The sequence below is a fragment of the Cyprinus carpio genome, chromosome A20 (assembly GCF_018340385.1).
Source record: "Cyprinus carpio isolate SPL01 chromosome A20, ASM1834038v1, whole genome shotgun sequence".
Lineage (NCBI taxonomy): Eukaryota > Metazoa > Chordata > Actinopteri > Cypriniformes > Cyprinidae > Cyprinus > Cyprinus carpio.
In genome coordinates this window covers 13142418-13162374 of record NC_056591.1, presented here as the reverse complement: position 1 = coordinate 13162374, position 19957 = coordinate 13142418, and the positions used below count along the sequence as shown (strand labels likewise).

At 33.7% G+C, this 19957-nt stretch overlaps 4 protein-coding genes across 5 annotated transcripts; 2 read left to right on the top strand and 2 right to left on the bottom strand.

The window, feature by feature from the left end:
• Positions 1–222: 222 nt before the first annotated feature.
• LOC109112974 (tripartite motif-containing protein 16-like) lies at positions 223–2720 on the bottom strand. Its single transcript, XM_042777681.1, has 5 exons — positions 2543–2720; positions 1559–1789; positions 1252–1399; positions 1009–1056; positions 223–843 (listed from the first exon to the last, which is right to left on the bottom strand). The coding sequence occupies exons 1-5, from the start codon at positions 2621–2623 to the stop codon at positions 290–292; spliced, it is 1062 nt and encodes a 353-aa protein (XP_042633615.1). The 5' UTR covers positions 2624–2720; the 3' UTR covers positions 223–289.
• Positions 2721–4960: 2240 nt separating this feature from the next.
• LOC109112702 (tumor necrosis factor-like) lies at positions 4961–7433 on the bottom strand. Its single transcript, XM_042777682.1, has 4 exons — positions 7129–7433; positions 6992–7013; positions 6807–6878; positions 4961–5841 (listed from the first exon to the last, which is right to left on the bottom strand). The coding sequence occupies exons 1-4, from the start codon at positions 7279–7281 to the stop codon at positions 5405–5407; spliced, it is 684 nt and encodes a 227-aa protein (XP_042633616.1). The 5' UTR covers positions 7282–7433; the 3' UTR covers positions 4961–5404.
• A 2462-nt stretch (positions 7434–9895) lies between these two features.
• LOC122148970 (polymeric immunoglobulin receptor-like) lies at positions 9896–14579 on the top strand. Its single transcript, XM_042777680.1, has 6 exons — positions 9896–9988; positions 12350–12658; positions 12864–13181; positions 13306–13404; positions 13509–13585; positions 13948–14579. The coding sequence occupies exons 1-6, from the start codon at positions 9940–9942 to the stop codon at positions 14011–14013; spliced, it is 918 nt and encodes a 305-aa protein (XP_042633614.1). The 5' UTR covers positions 9896–9939; the 3' UTR covers positions 14014–14579.
• On the top strand, positions 14513–19888 carry LOC109112701 (polymeric immunoglobulin receptor-like). Of its 2 annotated transcripts, none has more exons than XM_042777679.1 (7): positions 14513–14649; positions 16988–17296; positions 17497–17814; positions 17964–18074; positions 18244–18321; positions 18529–18593; positions 18685–19888. In XM_042777679.1, exons 1-7 carry the CDS (start codon positions 14646–14648, stop codon positions 18796–18798), a joined length of 999 nt encoding a protein of 332 aa, XP_042633613.1. In that variant the 5' UTR covers positions 14513–14645; the 3' UTR covers positions 18799–19888. The 2 variants fall into 2 exon arrangements, with proteins under 2 accessions (XP_042633613.1, XP_042633612.1); XM_042777678.1 differs by lacking the exon at positions 14513–14649 and adding an exon at positions 16228–16581.
• Positions 19889–19957: the final 69 nt, after the last annotated feature.

Genomic DNA, 19957 nt, shown 5'->3' with positions numbered 1-19957 from the left:
ATATATATATATATATATATATATATATATATATCGATATATATATATATATATATTAAATATAAATATAAAGAACAAACAATTATGTTCAACAGAAAGAAATTAAAAATTTCAAAATGTTTTCATCAATTTTTTTTATTCTACAAAATATAATAATTCCAACCATACTACTTATACAGTTTTTATTATTTATTTTTTTTTTGTGATAATATTATTGTATGTTGTTTATATATGATAATGTTTATATATGATTAAAGCTGCTTTTAGATAAGGGGATCACAATACTTTTTTATGGATCACACAGTTTCACTGAGGAGAACACACTGGTGTTTGACCCAGAGTTGTCTAGATTGAGCAGATCTCCAGAACCTGATGCACTGAACCAAAACCCAGGATAAAGGGGTTGAGTGAATGTGGTCTGGACACGGTGTAAAAGGGTCACTGTATCAGAGACACTGTAGAAAGACAGAGTTCCTGCTTTGTAATCCACATACACACCCACCCTAGAGGACAGAGGGCTTGAGATCTCCGTTTTTATGCTCTTATGCCAGAAAACAGGCTTGGGAAAACATTGCAGGCTCCAAGACATGTTGTTGTTTCCAAACATACCGATTAATCCCGTTCCTCTGTCTCTCATTTCTTTATATGAGACTGATATGTGCACACATCTCCCGCTCCACTCCACCTCCCAATAGCAGCGTCCTAACACACTCTCCTTACAAAACACCTTGCAGGGGAACTTATATCTCCCACAATGCTCAGGGTAAGTCATCTGTCTGTTGTTCTCAGAGAGGATGAGGTCTTCGCTCGCTGTGTTGGGATCAAGAGTAAAGCTGCAAAAATCTAAGGAAAACGATTTATAAATGACGTGATTGTTATGGTCAGTTATGGCTGAGTAATCAATTCAAAAATAGTATAAAATTAGTGCACTAGCCATACTATATGATAAGTTTCACATACATATAAAAAGGTACAGGTCTTATTTATTTATTTATTTATTTGACTTACTCTGTTTAAAGTGATTCCTGGTTAATGGTAAAATCTGAATTCTTGCCACTATAAAGAAATAGAGATCAAGTACCATGGCAGGTGAAGTTTAATACTGCATAGATTTTGCTTGCTATATATGTAGTGTAAAATAAAATAAAATATATGTTAATTTACTGGTTACTTATGATAAGAAGTAACAAGAAAACAACTTTTGAGAGTGAAAATTTCTCTAACGATTTAAAGCAGGATGGAGTCTCTTACCAACAGAGATGATTTTACTGATCTCCTCCTGACAAAAATCTTCAAAATGTTGTTTTAGATCAGAGAGAGATTTCCTTAGGCCATCAAACTGAATATGACTAACAGTCATACTGGATGATGACTCAGATTCAGAAGAAGCAGAGGGATTCTGAAAAGTTTATATTGAGAGAAAATATTAAAAAAAAAATAAAGTATGAAAATTTAGGTTGCTTTGCTGCATTTATAATGTGCATAACAAAATTCCAAGCATACCAAGCATGTTTTGCACTACACTAGAGGAAATGCTTCAGGCAACCTGTGGTTTTACCTTGAAATGCAAATGTTTCTGTGTGTGTGGATATTGATCCGGCTCTGTGTCTCTCCTCTGGAGATCAGCGATCTCCTGCTCCAGCTGCTCTAGGAGTACGTCAGCTCGACTCACTTCAGTCCTCTCCTGATCTATGATCAGCTGTGTCACCTCATGCTGTCTATTCATAATAGAGAGGATGAGCTCAGTGAAGATCTTCTCATTGTGCTCCCCTGTTGTCTGAGCAGAGTGCTGTGAGGGCACACAGAGAAACCGGTAGTCCAGTTTAAACTGGATCAGCCAAACTTAGATTTTAGAGCAACCGGCAAATAATATATATATCATCCTTTATGTTACATCAGGTTTAGAATGACGTGAGGTAAAGTGTAAAGGGTGAATTTTCATTTCTTATGCCTTTAATTCTCCAACAAACACTATGATTAGACAAAATACATACTGTTCAGAAGTTTCGGGTCAGTGTGTCTGTTATGCTCCTCAAGGCTGCATTTATTTGATTAAAATACAGTAAAAACAGTAATATTGTGAAAAATTCATATGATTTAAAATGACTATTTCCTATTTTAATGTGTTTTAAAATGTAATCTAATCCTGTTTTGGCAAAGATGAATTTTCAGCAGCCATTACTGTATCACATCAGTGTTCATCAGTCTTCAGTGTCACATGAACCTTCAGAAATCATTCATGGTGCTCAAGAAATATTTCCTATTATTATCAATGTTGAAAACAGTAGTGCTGTTTAATGGTTTTGTGGAAATATGATAGCCTACATTTTACATTATAAATGTACTGCCACTTGTTAATACAAAAAAAAACTTTGCAAAATAAAAAAATTAATTCCACTTTTTAAATTGAATGCATCTTTGTTGAATTAAAAATATCTTTTAAAATATTTCTTTAAAAAAAAATCTTACTGACGCCAAACTTTTGAACTATAGTGCACTAAAATGAGTTTTCTTAAATCAAAAGAAAATGATCATCTCTCACCTTCAACGTTTTCACAACCAGTTTCAGCTCCTTTATCATTTTCTGTTTCTCCTGGATTTTCTGTGTGGTTGTTCTCTCCATCTTCTCAACCTTGTCCTGTGGGGGAAAAATATTCTTTTATGATTCCATGGACAGAGTGAACCTTACAGATACTAGTAGCATACTACGTTCTGTCTGCACTAGCATAACAGTTTGAGGTTTGGACAGAAGTGAGTTTCAAATGAGTTTCACAAAAGTAGTTAAACACGTTAGACAGGATTTAATGAGTAGCCTATTATGTTAATGTATATGATGTGTGTTGTCAAATTGCTGAAGATGCAGCTGTTTTTTTTTTGTATTTTTATTTGCAGTGCTTTAGTCTCCTCCGCCACCTTAAGGGCCGTATGAAATTTTCATCTAAAATGAGCATTTTAATCAGGCTTCTATATTTATGTTCAGTTATTTCACTTTAATTGCATAGAAAAGGACCCATACATTGCCATTAAAGTAAAATGACTCTACCTCAACATAGGAGCCTGAATAAAATGCTAATTTTAGATGAAAATTTCAGATAACACTTTCATCTGAACTTTTCATATATATCTATATCTATATCTATATACATACATATATATATATTATATATATATATATATATATATATATATATATATATATATATATATAGATAGATAGATATAGATATCTATATATAGATACATACATATATATAGATATATATATTCTATTCATATATATATATATATATATGAATAGAAGTAAATCTGAATATAGTTATAACTCTGAATATATAAATATAAATTGTGAATATATAAAAGCAAATATGAATATATAGTTATAAGTCTGAATATATAAATGTTAATCTGAATAGTTATAATTCTGAATATATACATGTACAGTAAATCTGAATAGAGTGCTGTATCCAAGCATGTTAACAGAAAGTTGAGTGGAAGGAAAAAGCGTGGAAGAAAAAGATGCACAACCAACCGAGAGAACCGCAGCCTTATGAGGATTGTCAAGCAAAATCGATTCTGAGGCTGGGGTCAAGGCATCAAGAGCCACCACACACAGACGTGTCAAGGAATTTGGCTGAAGGAGACGTATTCCTCTTGTTAAGCCACTCCTGAACCACAGACAACCTCAGAGGCGTCTTACCTGGGCTAAGGAGAAGAAGAACTGGACTGTTATCCAGTGGTCCAAAGTCCTCATTTCGATGAGAGCAAGTTTTGTATTTCATTTGGAAACCAAGGTCCATGAGTCTGGAGGAAGGGTGGAGAAGCTCATAGCCCAAGTTGCTTGAAGTCCAGTGTTAAGTTTCCACAGTCTGTGATGATTTGGGGTGCAATGTCATCTGCTGGTGTTGGTCCATTGTGTTTTTTGAAAACCAGAGTCACTGCACCCATTTACCAAGAAATTTTTGATCACTTCATGCTTCCTTCTGCTGACCAGCTTTTTGAAGATGCTGATTTCATTTTCCAGCAGGATTTGGCACCTGCCCACACTGCTAAAAGCACCAAAAGTTGGTTAAATGACCATGGTGTTGGTGTGCTTTACTGGCCTGCAAACTCACCAGACCTGAACCCCACAGAGAATCTATGGGGTATTTTTAAGAGGAAAATGAGAACATCACATTTAAAAGAACCAAAGACTTAAACTACTTCAGTCTGTGTGCAATGAATTTATTTAATACACGAGTTTCACAATTTGATTTGAATTACTGAAAAAAATTAACTTTAAAAAGAAAAAATTAAAAAATATATTTATACACAATAACTACTGAATGTGCTCCTGTTTTCTTGTGTTTAGCTTCTTTCATGACTTTTCACACAAATATAACTAAATATAATAAGTAAAGTTTAACTAGCTAAAGTGTAATTAAAGTTTATTAATCTCCATCGTATCTCCAGCTGTCTTCTATATATATAAAAAAAAAAAAACTAACAAAAACTATTGTGACTATGATTTGGCTGCAGAAATGGTTTTGTGGCCACTGACTATCAATCATAGACAGCACTCAGATGCAGCACTGATCTATTATGACAAAAAATTTCGAGGCTGACAGTGTCAAAGCATGTGCACAACTTTAACACATTTGTGGGTTTAAAGTGGGGTGATGATGATTAGTGTTAAAACAGAAAAGGGAAGGACAGGACAAAAATTAAGCATTGTGCGCATTCTTATAATAATACATTTTTAAAATACAGGTTTTAAATGTTAACTTGATTCAACTCACATGATTTATTTTTGTTCAGTGTTTGCAGAGTTGATTTTTTTTATTATTATCAAAATACACTACATCATAGTCCATTTAGTTCTGTTTCTAGAATATTGTGTCATTTGAACTTAAGCAACAGAAATGATGACTAAGTGCTGCTGCAGTTCCTATCATCTTAATGTGTCTAAATCATTAAAATTTGATGTTTTTTATTTACTCATTTGTTGCTTTATTCAAAGAATATCTGACAACCACCGCAACAAGACAGTCCTGCAGTTGAATATATGAAACAGGCTTTAAACAAGAAACACTGTGGAGGAGCAGAGTCAGTGAGCGAACTATACAAATATTGCTTACACAGAAAAAAATACAGAGACGTACCATGCAAAGAAATGAAACAGGAAGTTGGAGTTTCTGAAAAGTAAGAGCTAACAGGAACCAGAGTATTAAGACTGCAGAGTATTAAGCACTGCCACAATAAAATAGAGTTATGTCATTAGTGAATTATCCATTTATATGGATATTATCCGTACATTTTACATACAAGTCTAAAACACAACGCAATGCAGTGCAAAATACAGGTAAAACACCTGTAAAAATAGGTACAGTGGATTGTGTCCTATTTTTACGCATTTTTAGAGTGCATATCATAAAGCAAACACCCCAAAGAAAGTCTTTCCGTTATCGGTTTCGACGTGGGGCAGGAGTTCTGTGGTGGTTTCGGTGCGCAGTCTGTCTCCAGCTCGCAGGCTGAAGGCCGCACCGAGGTAAATGGTGTCGTACCACAGATCTTCAGTGTTAGAACGCACACAGGCGGAGCGGACTGCGCTGAAAAGCGGCTTGTAGCTGCCGAAGAAATCAGAGTAGTGGAGCACTGCATGGCTCACATGCATGACTTCCTGGTCCTCAGTCATGTCATTCTTGCAGCTGATGTGGAAAGACACCTGGCTGTAGATGAAGTAAATGCCGTCGTTAGGAATGATGATCTCTCTGTCCACTAATTTCAAGCCACCTGAAACAAAAGCCCCATCCTGGTTCAGTTTCCAATCTAGGTTGTTCTTAGACACGTTAGGGTCATATGCACCTAAAAGAGAATACAACAAAAACATGGCCTAAGTCGGTGCTTCTCAAAAGGTTTTTGCTACAGGATGCAGATTTTACTTTGGACATCAAGTGACAACCTTAATAAACTGTGCCATAATGGCTTATTTTATGGTCTTGGTGATTGCAATTCATAAATATGCGAGTAGATAATGCAAATATATATTTTTTTTTTTTTACATTTGACGTTGCCTAATTTAACATCAATTCATATATTATGAACAAACATGAATTAATAATAAACAATAATGCCCTATAGGCTATGTATACAGTAACACTAACCTAGATTAATGCATGCTGTAAAAAAAAAAAATAGTTGTCCATTCAATTACGGACACATTACATTGATACTTAATACATTAATGTTAACAAAATAATCACAAATGTTCTTAAAATTAATTTTAATGTCCTCTATACATTTCAATATTTCATTGTTTTGGCAGGAGCCATACAAAACATCAACACTATGTTTAACTTCACTGTTAGTGAAAGTGTATCTACTGTGATCAGGGTCATATTTTCTCTTAATTTGTATAGTTTGTATAATTTTCAAGGATTGCATGTCATGCAACCTACCATATTGGTGTGTATAACTGATTCATTTCTAATTGACAGATGAATTTTTTTACTGCTATACAGTAACTTTGGCCTTCGACTAACAAAAACAGACCAATTTTAAAAATGTACTTCTTTTAAAAGTACTTCTATAGGAGAGAAATCTGACACATATTTGTTTATCCTACATTTTTGGATACATAACCAAATGATTAAAGTTTATAGTCCAGTATTTTTTTTGACTTCATACAGTCAGCTCTAAAAGTGACTCTTACAATATATTTAAGATGCATTATGCAGTGCAAAGCTGCTTAGACTTTTAATGCATTCTGAGGTGAGGCCATGTTTAATGTTTGTTTTACGGCTCATTTACCACTTTTGATTCAAGCTTACCTGATAAATGGATGGCAACCTTGGAAGTGACATTTTCTTTTGAAAGATTGTCTCTTAATGTGAGCCTTTGCTCTGATGGGGAAAAACACAAACTAAATCATATTACACAAGTTATTTTAACAGAAAATCACATTATCTGATGTTAATGGGAAAAAGGGGATATGAAACTGAGGGACTGAACTCACCATTTCCACCTTCCTGATTGTTCTGAAACAAGAATGAACAAGAAATGTAACATTAAGTACACAATAATGCACAAATATGTGCCTAAAATGGCATATTAAGAATGACATGCATGATGTGTATGGGTCAGGATAGTCACCCTGTTGAGCGTGAAGCAGACAGCAGTGGCAGCACACAGTGCCACAGCCAGCAGGACCCCACACACCCGCCAGACTCCTGACTTTGAGGAGCTGGCGTTCCTCCTCGACACCATCTCCTGTGGTAAGGGCAGACTCTCAAGATCCATCATCATTGTGTCTGTTAGTTAAACTATGTCCAAATATAAGAAACTGCAGCGTGCCAGAACACTTTCAAATAGTCTAGTAAAGTCTCCTCAGCGCAGTTTATCACTTCAGTGTTTTGCTTGGTTGGTCTGTCAGCGTTCTGCAGAAAAGCTGGTTCTTCATTCTTTTTAAACCGCAAGACCAGGGGAAACTCCAGTGATGTCAGAGTGTGGAGAAAAAATGAGCAGTAGAGGGAGACTGAGAGGAGAATCCATGAGATACAACCACACTGACACATTCACACCCACTTGCACTCACAAAAGAGAATTACAATCACAAAAATAAGCCAACTGTTGTATCAAACATTGTTTACAGATTTGTGACATTGTATCACTCTAAAAATAAAGGTTCTTTATTGGTATCTATGATTCACAGTAATTCACATTATCACTGCACCCTTTTGGAACTCTAATTTACATTTATTTTATTTATTTTGGATATCAGTGATGTATGCATTATTCATTTATATATAGGTCTAATTTTGTTAATGGACAATTTGTGGTTACAGTAATTCAGATTTTAGATTTGCATTTTCATTTCAAATTGAGAGGTTAAACTGAGACCTGTGGGTGAAGAACACCTCTAGAATTAGCACAAAAGGCCAGCATGTTGTTATTTGTGTTTTTATTATTTAATTGAATAATTATTAGAATTCATCAAGAATTCATTAATGTATTGCATAATACTGCATAATATTTCCAACAATGATATTTCAAACGTCATTATTCATATAGGTTAAGTGAGTAAAATCATTAAATCTTAATTTATGGTGTATCATATTTCAACAATCCCTTCAATTAAGAATATGAGCCTATACGTAATTCATAGAATTATGTAATTCAGAATATTATGAAGAGGTATCTCTTTCAGTGGTATTCTGTTTGATTTCTCTGTAAGTATTTAACCAAATTAGCACAACGCACGACTCGACTATATTCCAGCTTTTCTTGAGCTCTGCTCAGCTCTGCACAGCTCTGCTACCTCAGAGTGGGTTTTCTCAATGTTGTGGATCAGCTGAGTGAAGGTCTTGTCATGTTCCTCTAATGCAGCCTGTGCAGAGCACTGTTAGAAAGCAGAGTGAGCTGTACTCTTAAAAATAATGATTTCAAAAGTGTGATTTCACAACAATGCAATGAAGAACCACTTGGGGTTCCCCAGAAAACCTTTCAGTGAACAGTTCTTAAAAGAACCATTATTTTCTTAGTGTGAAGAACATGTTAATAATCTAAAAAATCTTTTCTACTGTAAAGCACCTTTTGTGGAATGGAAAGGTTACATGAAGGTTAAAGAAACCATTCATGAAACCATTGATGGTAACAAAAATTAAAAATAAAACTTTATTTTTAAGAGCGGGGCATCTCTCCTTATTCCTCTCATTCAACCTCTTCAGTTACATCCATTCAAAGTAGCAGTTGACTTATCCATCCAATTTATGAGCTATGAAAACCCTATTGCATACATACATAACATACAATCATAATTTTAGGTACAGTAAAGTGTCAGTTCTACTGTACCAAGAAGACGTACAAGTTAAAACCATGTCTTTTATTTTGCTCACTGCTAATTTCTTAGCAAGATTTCTTGATGATGCTATTTTAATTAATCAACAGGTTGTTCTCCCACAGCACACACAACACACCACAACTCCACAATATCAGAAAGTGACTTTCACAGAAGAGAGCCAGACACATTAAACAAGGCTTGACAGCTTTGTGTTTTCTTCCAGTGCATTCATCACACCCTACATCTCCAGGATCTGAGGGATGGTTTGAAGAAGATAGCTCCACTTTTTTCATTCTCTCCAACAGATCATCAACCTTGCTGAATCTGCGTGGAACAGGCTTTGGAGTGACCGTCTCACTGCACTGAGGACAGATGTGGGATCCCTTCAGACTGTCCTGCTTAAGACTGTGAACGCAAGCCAAACAGAAACTCTGTCCACATTTACAAGTCACTGTTTGAGAGTATGTGCTGTTTATTTTAGAATGATGAGCATTTGTTCCCAGAAATTAAGTTTTCTTCATTCCATCTGTATACTTTCACGTCTGTAAAATATGCCTCTTCAGACGATCATCTCTTCCTTGTGGCAGTGTGAAACGTTTAGTTTTAACTACAGTCCACTGATATGCACGTATCTTTTCAACACAGATCAGTGTAAACCTGGCTTCAAACAGCTCCTTCTGACCGAAGACCTCCTGGTGGGTAGACATGGTTGAGACAGTTACAGTACATATTGTTTAATACTAAGTGCTGCTTCTTAAGCCTGGCCTATTAAAATAAGTGTATACTACCATAATAATGTATATTGCTATGATGCTTACATTACATAAAATAAAAAAAGTGTGATATAAAAATCTAAATAAAATATTGTCCGACTGTTGGTCTAAATGTCATTCATAGTGCAAGTGGAACTAGAAATAATACACCTATTGAAATTTGGTGCCGTGAAAACAGATGGTAATAATGATCAGTCAGTGATAGAATTCAATACAAACTGCTTAAATGGAAAAAGAGATGTATTCGGTTATGGTAAGAAAAGAAACAGGAAGTTGTAGTTTCTAAGGAGTAACAGCTAAGAGGAAACAAAGAATCAAGACACTGTTGACAGACTTGAGTGAAAACGAACCATGAGAGACTGTTTATATCTTTTCCTCTTTATGCTTCATTTCAGTACAGGTGAGTTTAGATTTTGTGTTATTTAAGGGGACTCATTGTGAGATCAATGAGCAATGAATATAGATCTGCTTTAAGACAGTAGTAGTAATAATAATAATAATAATTCATTGAAGCTTGATGGCAGGAATATATAATTTAATTTTTCTACAAACTACAGACTGTTCACATCTGCATAGCTTTGAATTATTAGACAATTTGAGTGACATTCCAAATGAAATGCATCTCTGATCTGAAGGGAGAGATAACTTATTAAATGGACGTTTTATGCTATGTTTTGTGATTAATCAGAAGATCTATGAAGCCCGTGTTTATAACACATTATAAAGATATTCTTAAGGCATTATATTGAATGCATAATGCATTATAAAAACATATATTATGTTGTTTCATCTCATAAATAATCATAACAATTATAATACATTGTAAAACTTACTTATTTGTGGTTATAACTTTTATGAGTATGATTATTTATAACACACGCAATAAACACCATTTTAAATCCACTTAATTTATAATGAATTATAAGCCTCATTTCTTGACATTTATTTAAGACTGTCACAGTATCTTACTATCTTACTGTTATTGCATTAAATATGGATAAATGTCATGTGCCATATAACACATTCATCTGATCAAATATCTGATCTTATGGCTGTTTAAGAAAAATATATTGTTTTATTATTATTATTATATTTACATTTAGTCAATCGTCTTTTTTTCAAGTACTTTATATAAATGGAAATTTCACATTTCAATATGTACAGTAAACTATAGCACATGCTTTACACCTTCAAGCATGTGACTGACAAATTTTATTTATAAACATTCTTTTTTAAATGTACTGCATTTTTGCAGAACTGAGAAATGACTGCCTAGAGATATATTCTGGAAGCTGAAACTCAAACAGCAGAGGCGCACAACAAATCTGCAAAACCATACACTAATTCTCGGCCTTTGACAATTTATAAAACACTTTATCCAAAACACAATGCACAGTTCTCTATGTAACACACAAAAATCTAACCTATGAATCTAACACAAATCTAAATCTAATCTAAATCTTAATCTAACATAAATCTAACCTAAAAAAAATCTAATTTATGCTGTCTTGTCTTAAAGTCTTGTTTAAAAAACGTAAATGGATATGGTTAGTTAGATCTTCTAGTTGCTAAAGTGTTACTAGTTGGTTGCTAGGATGTTCTAGGTAGTTGCTAGGCTCTTGCTATGCAGTTGATAGAGTTTGTTATGGGTGAGTACAGACATTCCCACCTCTGTTAATAAAAAAAAAATAAAACATTGTTTTCAAAACTGATCCAGTTTCAGTGCTTTGATATTACTGTGTTTCTTTCTAATGTTAGGAAATTCTAAATTTTTTGTTGCACTACTTGCACTAAATGTGATTATACCATCTAAGTAGCCTATGTAATTTTAATAGATCCGCATGTCTCCTTTAGTGATACAAGCTCAGAAATCTTTATAACCTGTTGAAGTTTTTTATATTGTGTATTGACTTGGTGCCTTGATGGATATTGAAATGTTGTTATTTATTTAGATGATTACTTATTGGTAAGCCCCCCCTTTGCCACCCTAAAAATTATTTTCTAGATCCGCCCCTGAGTGTAAGTCTAAAAGGGACATTTTTTTTTAAAAGAATAGAATAGAGAGTGCTACAGTTAGAGGGTCAAAAAAGATGGAAGAGATATGTTTTTAGCCGATTCTTGAATATGGCTAAGGACTCGGCTGCTCGGACTGAGTTGGGCAGATCATTCCACCAAGAGGGATTATTATTATTATTGTTGTTGTTATTATTCATAAGTGGTCTTTGTCTGCTTTAAGTAAAGTAACAAGTTAACGATGGCAAGATATGAGACTTATAACTTTGGGAAATATAATCCATTGTAAGTTAAGTGAATGCATTTATTGTGTGTTATAAATCATCATACTCTTAAAAGCAAAAATAAGAAAATATTATAATGCATTAAAACTGTTGTTATAATTAATCATGGGATGATACAACATATTATAAGTTTTTTATATATATAATACATTATGCATTCATTATAAGGCCTTAAGAATACACTTATAATGTATTATAAATACGGGCTTCATAGAAAGTGTTTCCGGGTGGCTGTCTGTTTACAAAAAGGGAAGTAGTGCAAACAAATGAAAAAAAGTATTTGTGAATAATAATAATAATAATAATAACCCAAATCCGATGAGATTTGATTAACATTGTGTTGTTCATTAAATACTATTAAGGTTTAAATGATGCTTGGATCTTTTCAGCTTTTATTTTTTCTTGTTATTATATATTTCTGTAAAGCCTATTTGAATGCTCTGGATAAACTCTTTTGTTTGCAGGCTGTATTGTTTCAAATGAGCAGCAGACAATAGTAATAACAGGATACACAGGTGCTTCAGTTGTGCTGCCCTGCTCCTGTGCTGACCCTCAGTCTACAGTCAGCACATTCACCTGGCACTTTCAGCAGGGAAATCAATGGATTCAAGTATTTCAAGATGAGAAATACAGCGGCAGACTTGTGCTGTTTGATGAACTTTCTCCAACAAATCTGTCTCTTCTCATTTCTGACCTCAGAACGAACGACCAGGGCTACTATAGATGTATGACCGAAACAAATATTTTTACAGATGTTGTCTTAAATGTTAAAGGTAAGTGGAAATTTGGAGCAGGTGACAGACATATCTTTAAATTTCACTTCTACTGACCATTGAGTTTCTATTGTACTTACTACAATGCAGGCATTTTTTGGTTGCAATATAATGCTGAAATCATTTTAGGATTTTTTTTTTTTTTTTTTACTTACATTTAAACTGAAATATAATATAAACATCATTTGTATAAATATGTTTTCAGGGTGTGATTTGGCTGAGAACAGAAGGACAGTTGCAGTGACTGGATATTCAGGAGGGTCTGTCCTTCTGCCCTGTTCCTGCACTGAACTACTGGCTAAACCTGAACACATACAGTGGAAATATTTAAAAGGAAATCAATATAAAGAAATTTACCCAAATAAACAGATTGAGAATTACAAGAACAGAGTCAAAATGTTCAATCCAAACACTCCAGGAAATCTTTCTCTACACATATCAGCACTGACCACAGAGGACCAAGGGGACTATCAGTGTTTTGTCTCTTCTCAGCAAAGGGTCTTTGTCAGACTTCATGTTGAAGGTAGTTTTCTTCTATTTCTGTTGTCATTATTACTGTTAACTTTGTTTCTGATACTTTTGATGATACGGCATGTTTTGCTATTCCAGTGATATATTATCGCTAACACTTATTGGCTTCTGAACAGAGAAAACAAAAGTCTATACAATCAGTTTATCAACACATCAGCTGTCACACCAAACACAAGAACTTCCACCACCACGACAATCACACCACACGCCACAGTGTAAGTCTTGGCTTGGTTTGCTTTTCATTATTCAGTGAGTTTTACTATGTTTTTTTTTTCTTCCTGTGAGCATGATGTCAGTTACCCTGTGTGTTTCTCCACAGATGTTTTCATTTTAGTGGCTGTGTTTTCTGTGGTACTGTTACTGGCATTTCTGGCATTATCTTCTAGATATGGAGAGGTACACGAACACACTTTCTTATATTGTAAACGACACCTAATTGGTCCATCCTAGCAAAATTTTGATTTTAGTATTAATCGTATATTTAAAAACCCTTGTTTGTTACTTGTTTCTGATTCATTTAAAAAAAAAGTTTCATTAATTGAGCAAATTAATGTTGGTGGAATTATACATACAAGCATTTTTAATATATGATGACATATTAATAGATGTTAAATAAGTTGTTATAGAGCTCTGGTTAAGCTGGTTTTATTTTAGCTTAAGTATAACGGGCTGAGATATTGTTTGATATACAGTATATGGTTACATGCAATGCTGTGTACAATTTAAGTGTAAGCACTATCTCTTTGCTTTTTCTCCAGGATGAAGTGCCATGTTCTGATGTAGTCTATGTTAAAACCATCTACACCAGCTCATGCACAGAATGACCCATAGCTCCCTGAGCATGTCAATACCCACGCTAAAAATTCTTGAAAACAGGATTTGTTCATTTTAAACCCCAGAATTCATATTCACAGTGTTTCATGGAGCTTATTATCCTTGCATTTTGAGAATATACATCTACAAAAAGACGCCTGATTCAAAGTGGCAACCACTGAAGCATGAAAAATAATTCTTGTCTATACAGTATTAACTGTATGTCGAATATATTGAGTCTGTAATTGAGCATTTTTGAGTGACTTATTTAAACAGCCATGTGTTTTATGTAACATGTTTGGTAATTGTTTGAAGCAAAAGCATTATGCTAAAAGTCTTATAATGTCCTGCTTTCTGGCAAACTAAAAAAAAAGGTCATAATCATTGTCATGTAAATAAAGAAACCCTGCTGTTAAATGGACTATTGGGTGAGGGTTGAAAAGAGTGTCAACAAGAATAGAGGAACAAGGAAGATGTTTTTCTGTCTCTGTCACTATTGTGTGTGTTTTCATCAAACCGTTAAGTTGGTTTTGTTGTACAGTACTTCAGCTAAATAAAAATCTAATTGTTTTGACTAGTGGATACAAATGGAAACTTTAAGCCACGATAATGGTTACATTATCAAATTTATGAATCTTCTCCTATGCGTAAGTCTTTTTGTTCATAAAAATGTTTTTTTTTTTTTTAAAAATCGCATGGATTTTATATTTCATCAAAACTTAAATATTAAAGTATAATCAATATAGTAAGATTTTCCAGTGTGTAATATAAAAGGAATACAATGAGTGTGCAATTATTAATTAAGATGAATTTGTTTAACGGGAATGAGTAACAGCCAGACAGAATTAATTAGCTATAATAAAAGGAGTTATATAGGGGTGGTGCTACTTCATTGTGTGGGCATGTGCCCCTTACGAAAAAGAAGTTTATACAAGTGTGCTATTAGTATATTTCTTTTAAACTAAAAATAGGAAAGTATGCTTTTAGTTTACTTTTTATGTACTTCTCAGAAATGGGCTTTATGTACTCCTCAGAAATATACTTAAAATGACATTTAAGTATACTTGACTTATACTTACAAAAAGTCTAAATATTATTTGAGCTATACTTGTGCTCCTAGAATCCGTGTTTTCATTGTTATACGGTAGAGGGGGCTCTTGTACACATCTTCTATACAGAATTTCCAAAAAAACACAAGTGAGGAAGAAAAAGAAACAACAGATACTAACACATGTAACATGATCATCTGACATGAAACAGCATCAAAACTGTAACATTTTGGAATAAAATGTTGACCGATGAAGAGGTAATAATTACAGTCAAGCTTTGGGGTGTTGATCTACTCAATCTATGTTTTGATTATCATTCTGAATCTAATTCATAGTCTTTTTTTCAGCTTTGTGTTCAAAATATTATTTATTTATTTTTTATGAAACTTACCCACATTAAAGTGTTTAAAAAAAGAATGCATGAAGCTAGAATAAAATGTTTTGTTTACAAGCAGATACCCTGTTCTTTCTTTGGATGTTTTGGATGTCCAGATCTTCATAAAACAAAATATATACAAATTAAAACCTAAATAGGGACACAGTATACTTAAAGTATGATGTAAAGTTCATTTAAAGAAAACTTACGAGTATACTTGCAGTAAAAAGCTACTAAACTAGTAGTTTACTGAGACTATACTTCAAAGTGTACAAAGTATTTAATTAGTAAACTCTCAGTATCCTAAGTTCACTTTTAGTATAATTGCAGTACAAACTACAAACATAGAGGTAAACTATTTGTGTACTCAAAGTTTGCTACTGTTATACTTAAAGTATACTTAAAAGTATATCTAGTTATATACTAGATACTCACAGTGTCAAAGCATGTGCACAACTTTAACACATTTGTGGGTTTAAAGTGGGGTGATGATGATTAGTGTTAAAACAGAAAAGGGAAGGACAGGACAAAAATGAAGCATAGTGCACATTCTTACAATAAAACATTTTTAAAATACAGGTTATAAATGTAAACGTGATTCAACTCACAAGATTTTTTTTTTTGTTCAGTGTTTGCAGAGCTGATTTTTTTATTATTATCTCTGAATTACATCATAGTCCATTTAGTTCTGTTTCTAGAATATTGTGTCATTTGAACTTAAGCAACAGAAATGACGACTAAGCGCTGCTGTAGAAATGACGACCGCTGCTGTAGTTCCTTTCATCTTAATGTGTCTAAATCATTAAAATTTGATGTTTTTCATTTGTTGTTTTATTTAAAGAATATCTGACAACCACCGCACCAAGACAGTCCTGCAGTTGAATATATGAAACAGGCTTTAAACAAGAAACACTGTGGAAGAGCAGAGTCAGTGAGCGAACTATACAAATATTGCTTACACAGAAAAAATACAGAGACGTACCATGCAAAGAAATGAAACAGGAAGTAGGAGTTTTTGAAAAGTAAGTGCTAACAGGAAACAGAGTATTAAGACTGTGTCCACTGCCACAATAAAATAGAGTTATGTCATTAGTGAATGAGAACCATGAGGGACCACTTATATCTTTTTCTCTTTACGTTTCATTTCAGTACAGGTGAGTTCATAGATTTTAATTTTCATTATTATTATTATTGGAAGGAATCAAAGTGAGATAGAAGAATGTGCCTGTTGTTCTTTAAAACAACCATTTTTTTTTTAAATGCACTGAACCTTAATGGTGATACAAGAAAATTACAAATTGTAATTTGTATTTTTTTTCTTTCTAAGATAGAACTGTCTGTTCATGCCTGCAGTTAATTTTTTAATGCTCTTTGAATTCCTAAGGGAAATGACAAACAATGAAATATAAATCTTGGTTGTTTTAGAATAAATCAGGAAGGCAGCTTTCTCTTTTGTAAAGTAGTGCATACAAATTGTATTTGTGCATTCTATTATACATTTCTATTATATATTTCTGTAAAGCCTATTTGAATGCTCTGGATAAACTCTTTTGTTTGCAGGCTGTATTGTTTCAAATGAGCAGCAGACAATAGTAATAACAGGATACACAGGTGCTTCAGTTGTGCTGCCCTGCTCCTGTGCTGACCCTCAGTCTACAGTCGGGACATTCACCTGGTACTTTCTGCAGGGAAATCAATGGATTCAAGTATTTCAAGATGAGAAATACAGCGGCAGACGTGTGCTGTTTGATGAACTTTCTCCAACAAATCTGTCTCTTCTCATTTCTGACCTCAGAATGAATGACCAGGGCTACTATAGATGTATGACCGAACCAAATATTTTTACAGATGTTGTCTTAAAAGTTAAAGGTAAGTGGAAATTTGGAGCAGGTGTCAGACATAATATCTTTAAATTTCACTTCTACTGACCATTGAGTTTCTATTGTACTTACTACAATGCAGGCATTTTTTGGTTGCAATGTTACGCTGAAATCATCTTTGGATTTTTTTTAAACTTACATTTAAACTGAAATATAATATAAACATCATTTGTATAAATATGTTTTCAGGGTGTGATTTGGTTGAGAACAGAAGGACAGTTGTAGTGACTGGATATTCAGGAGAGTCTGTCGTTCTGCCCTGTTCCTGCACTGAACTACTGGCTAAACCTGAACACATACAGTGGCTATATTTAAGAGAAAATCAATATAAAGAAATTTACCCAAATAAACAGATTGAGAATTACAAGAACAGAGTCAAAATGTTCAATCCAAACACTCCAGGAAATCTTTCTCTACACATATCAGCACTGACCACAGAGGACCAAGGGCACTATCAGTGCTTTGTCTCGTCTCAGCAAGTACTCGCTGTCAGACTTCGTGTTGAAGGTAGTTTTCTACTATTTCTGTTGTCAAGATTACCATTGCTATTCATTTTGTTTTTACAAAGAATCTAAATATTAAGAAGAATGATATCAACTTGTAGATGACATGCTTTTTTGTTATATTATCACTTACACTTATTGGCTTCTGAACAGAAAAAACTCCTGTCCACACAATCAGTTTGACAACACATCAACCTTCACACCTAACACAAGACTCCACTACTTTACAACTTAAACTGATTCCACAACATCACACACCTCAATGTAAGTCACAGGCTTTGGTTACTATAATGTTTTCTCATTAACTTTCAAGTGTTTGTATTTTTAAAAAAATAATTAATTAATATGCATGAAACTTTTATGATTTATGCATATTTGTACTACATAAAAAAAGAAAAAAATTATTTGTCAAGCCATTTCTGTTTCTCCACAGTTGTTTTTATTCTGCTTGGAGTGTTTTGCTCAGTGCTTTTTCTGGCATTACTGGCATTTATATGCTGGAGATGTATAGGTACAGTACATGAACACACATAATCACACTTCTGATAACTATACAAACCAAATTCTGTTTAAATTCAGCTAATAGAGCTGTACTCAGAACAAAACATAGAATAATAGGTACAAAAAACAAAAACTGACATCCTTAGTGATTAGACTGATATCTCTAATGTTTAAAATCATCATCAGTACTTTCTTCTTGTGATTGTGAATGTTGTAGGAAGCAGAAATGCTAAAAAGGTGACCACCAATGGAGAAGAGCTAAAGAGAGAACAAGACAATCAGGTGAAAACAAACTTACTGTTACTGTTGATTACGTTACATTGATGTGATGCTGTGTGTGCAATCATCCCATTTATTTTCCCTCTCTCTCCAGGATGATGTGATGTATTCAACTGTAGTTCATGTTAAAACAGCATCCACACCAGCTCACACACACAGTGACCCAGCAGAGCTCACAGAGTACGCCAGCATTAATGTTAAACCCTAGAAGAACAAGAGTGAGCACTGTAGAGATTGACACAACTGTATCCGTTTGTTACGAGTTTTCTGTAACCTCAACATGCATGAAAATAAATTTGTTCATTTATAGGAGGACTTTAAGTGACTTAAAAGCACATCAAGAATGATTGTAAAGAAGGAACAAACAACTGAGGAAGTTGTGTTTCCTGTCTCTACTTTCAGACCGATAAAAAAAGAAAAAAAAAAGAAAAAAAAGGTGTCATAATGAGTCTTGTTCAAGCACTTTTGTGTGAAATTATCACACAAAGTGACAAACCATAGTGTGTTGGATTTGGTGATACACATATTTAAGCTTTAAAATCAGCACAACGTGAACAATTCATCCAAGTTATTTTTTTATTTTTTTTGTGCTCAAAATTGAATAAAAACTTCAGTTATTTTGTCCAAAGAAACTTCCTTTCTTACAATAGTCAGCAAACTCTCATTTAGGTTTGCCACCATCCAATCAACAACTGAAAGATCTCAAAAAAGAGACTGTCGCAACTTCTGTTAAATCGTGACTTTTTGGGTAAACTGCATTGACAAATAGAGGACTTAAAAATACTGACAGACTCACCAAATAATAATGAGGAATTAGATGGTGTAACTTCATTGCATGAGCAAGTGCGTGACTGATGAAAATAGATTTATGAATCCTAAGGAATATATGCGAGTGCATGTCTGTGTGAGGACTGCTGTGGTTGCATGTTGAAAATTACCTTTTCAAATGTGAGAATCTGTAAAGATGAGCAATAACGATAGTGGATTCAGAAGAGATACTCAAGTCTGAAGTCATTATACTGCCATTTTTTTCTGTATGTAGCTTCTGCTCATCACATAACACAATGCTGGCAGCAATATACTCAACTTACAACTGTATCCCAAAACATGTTTTATAAAAGTTATTTCTTTATTTTATACCTATAACATCTAACACACACTTTAATGAGTTTAAATGAAATGTTAAGTGATCAACTTTTGTTCTGCTGTGACTAATATGCCATTTACTGAATCGTTCAATCTTGCATGACTAAAATCCTGACTGAGATGAGTAACTGAAATAAACTCTTTTTAAAGTATCAACTCTGTGAACATGCTTGATTCAAGAAGTGAAATGCTCCTTATGTGGGTGGATTAATCTAGTGACA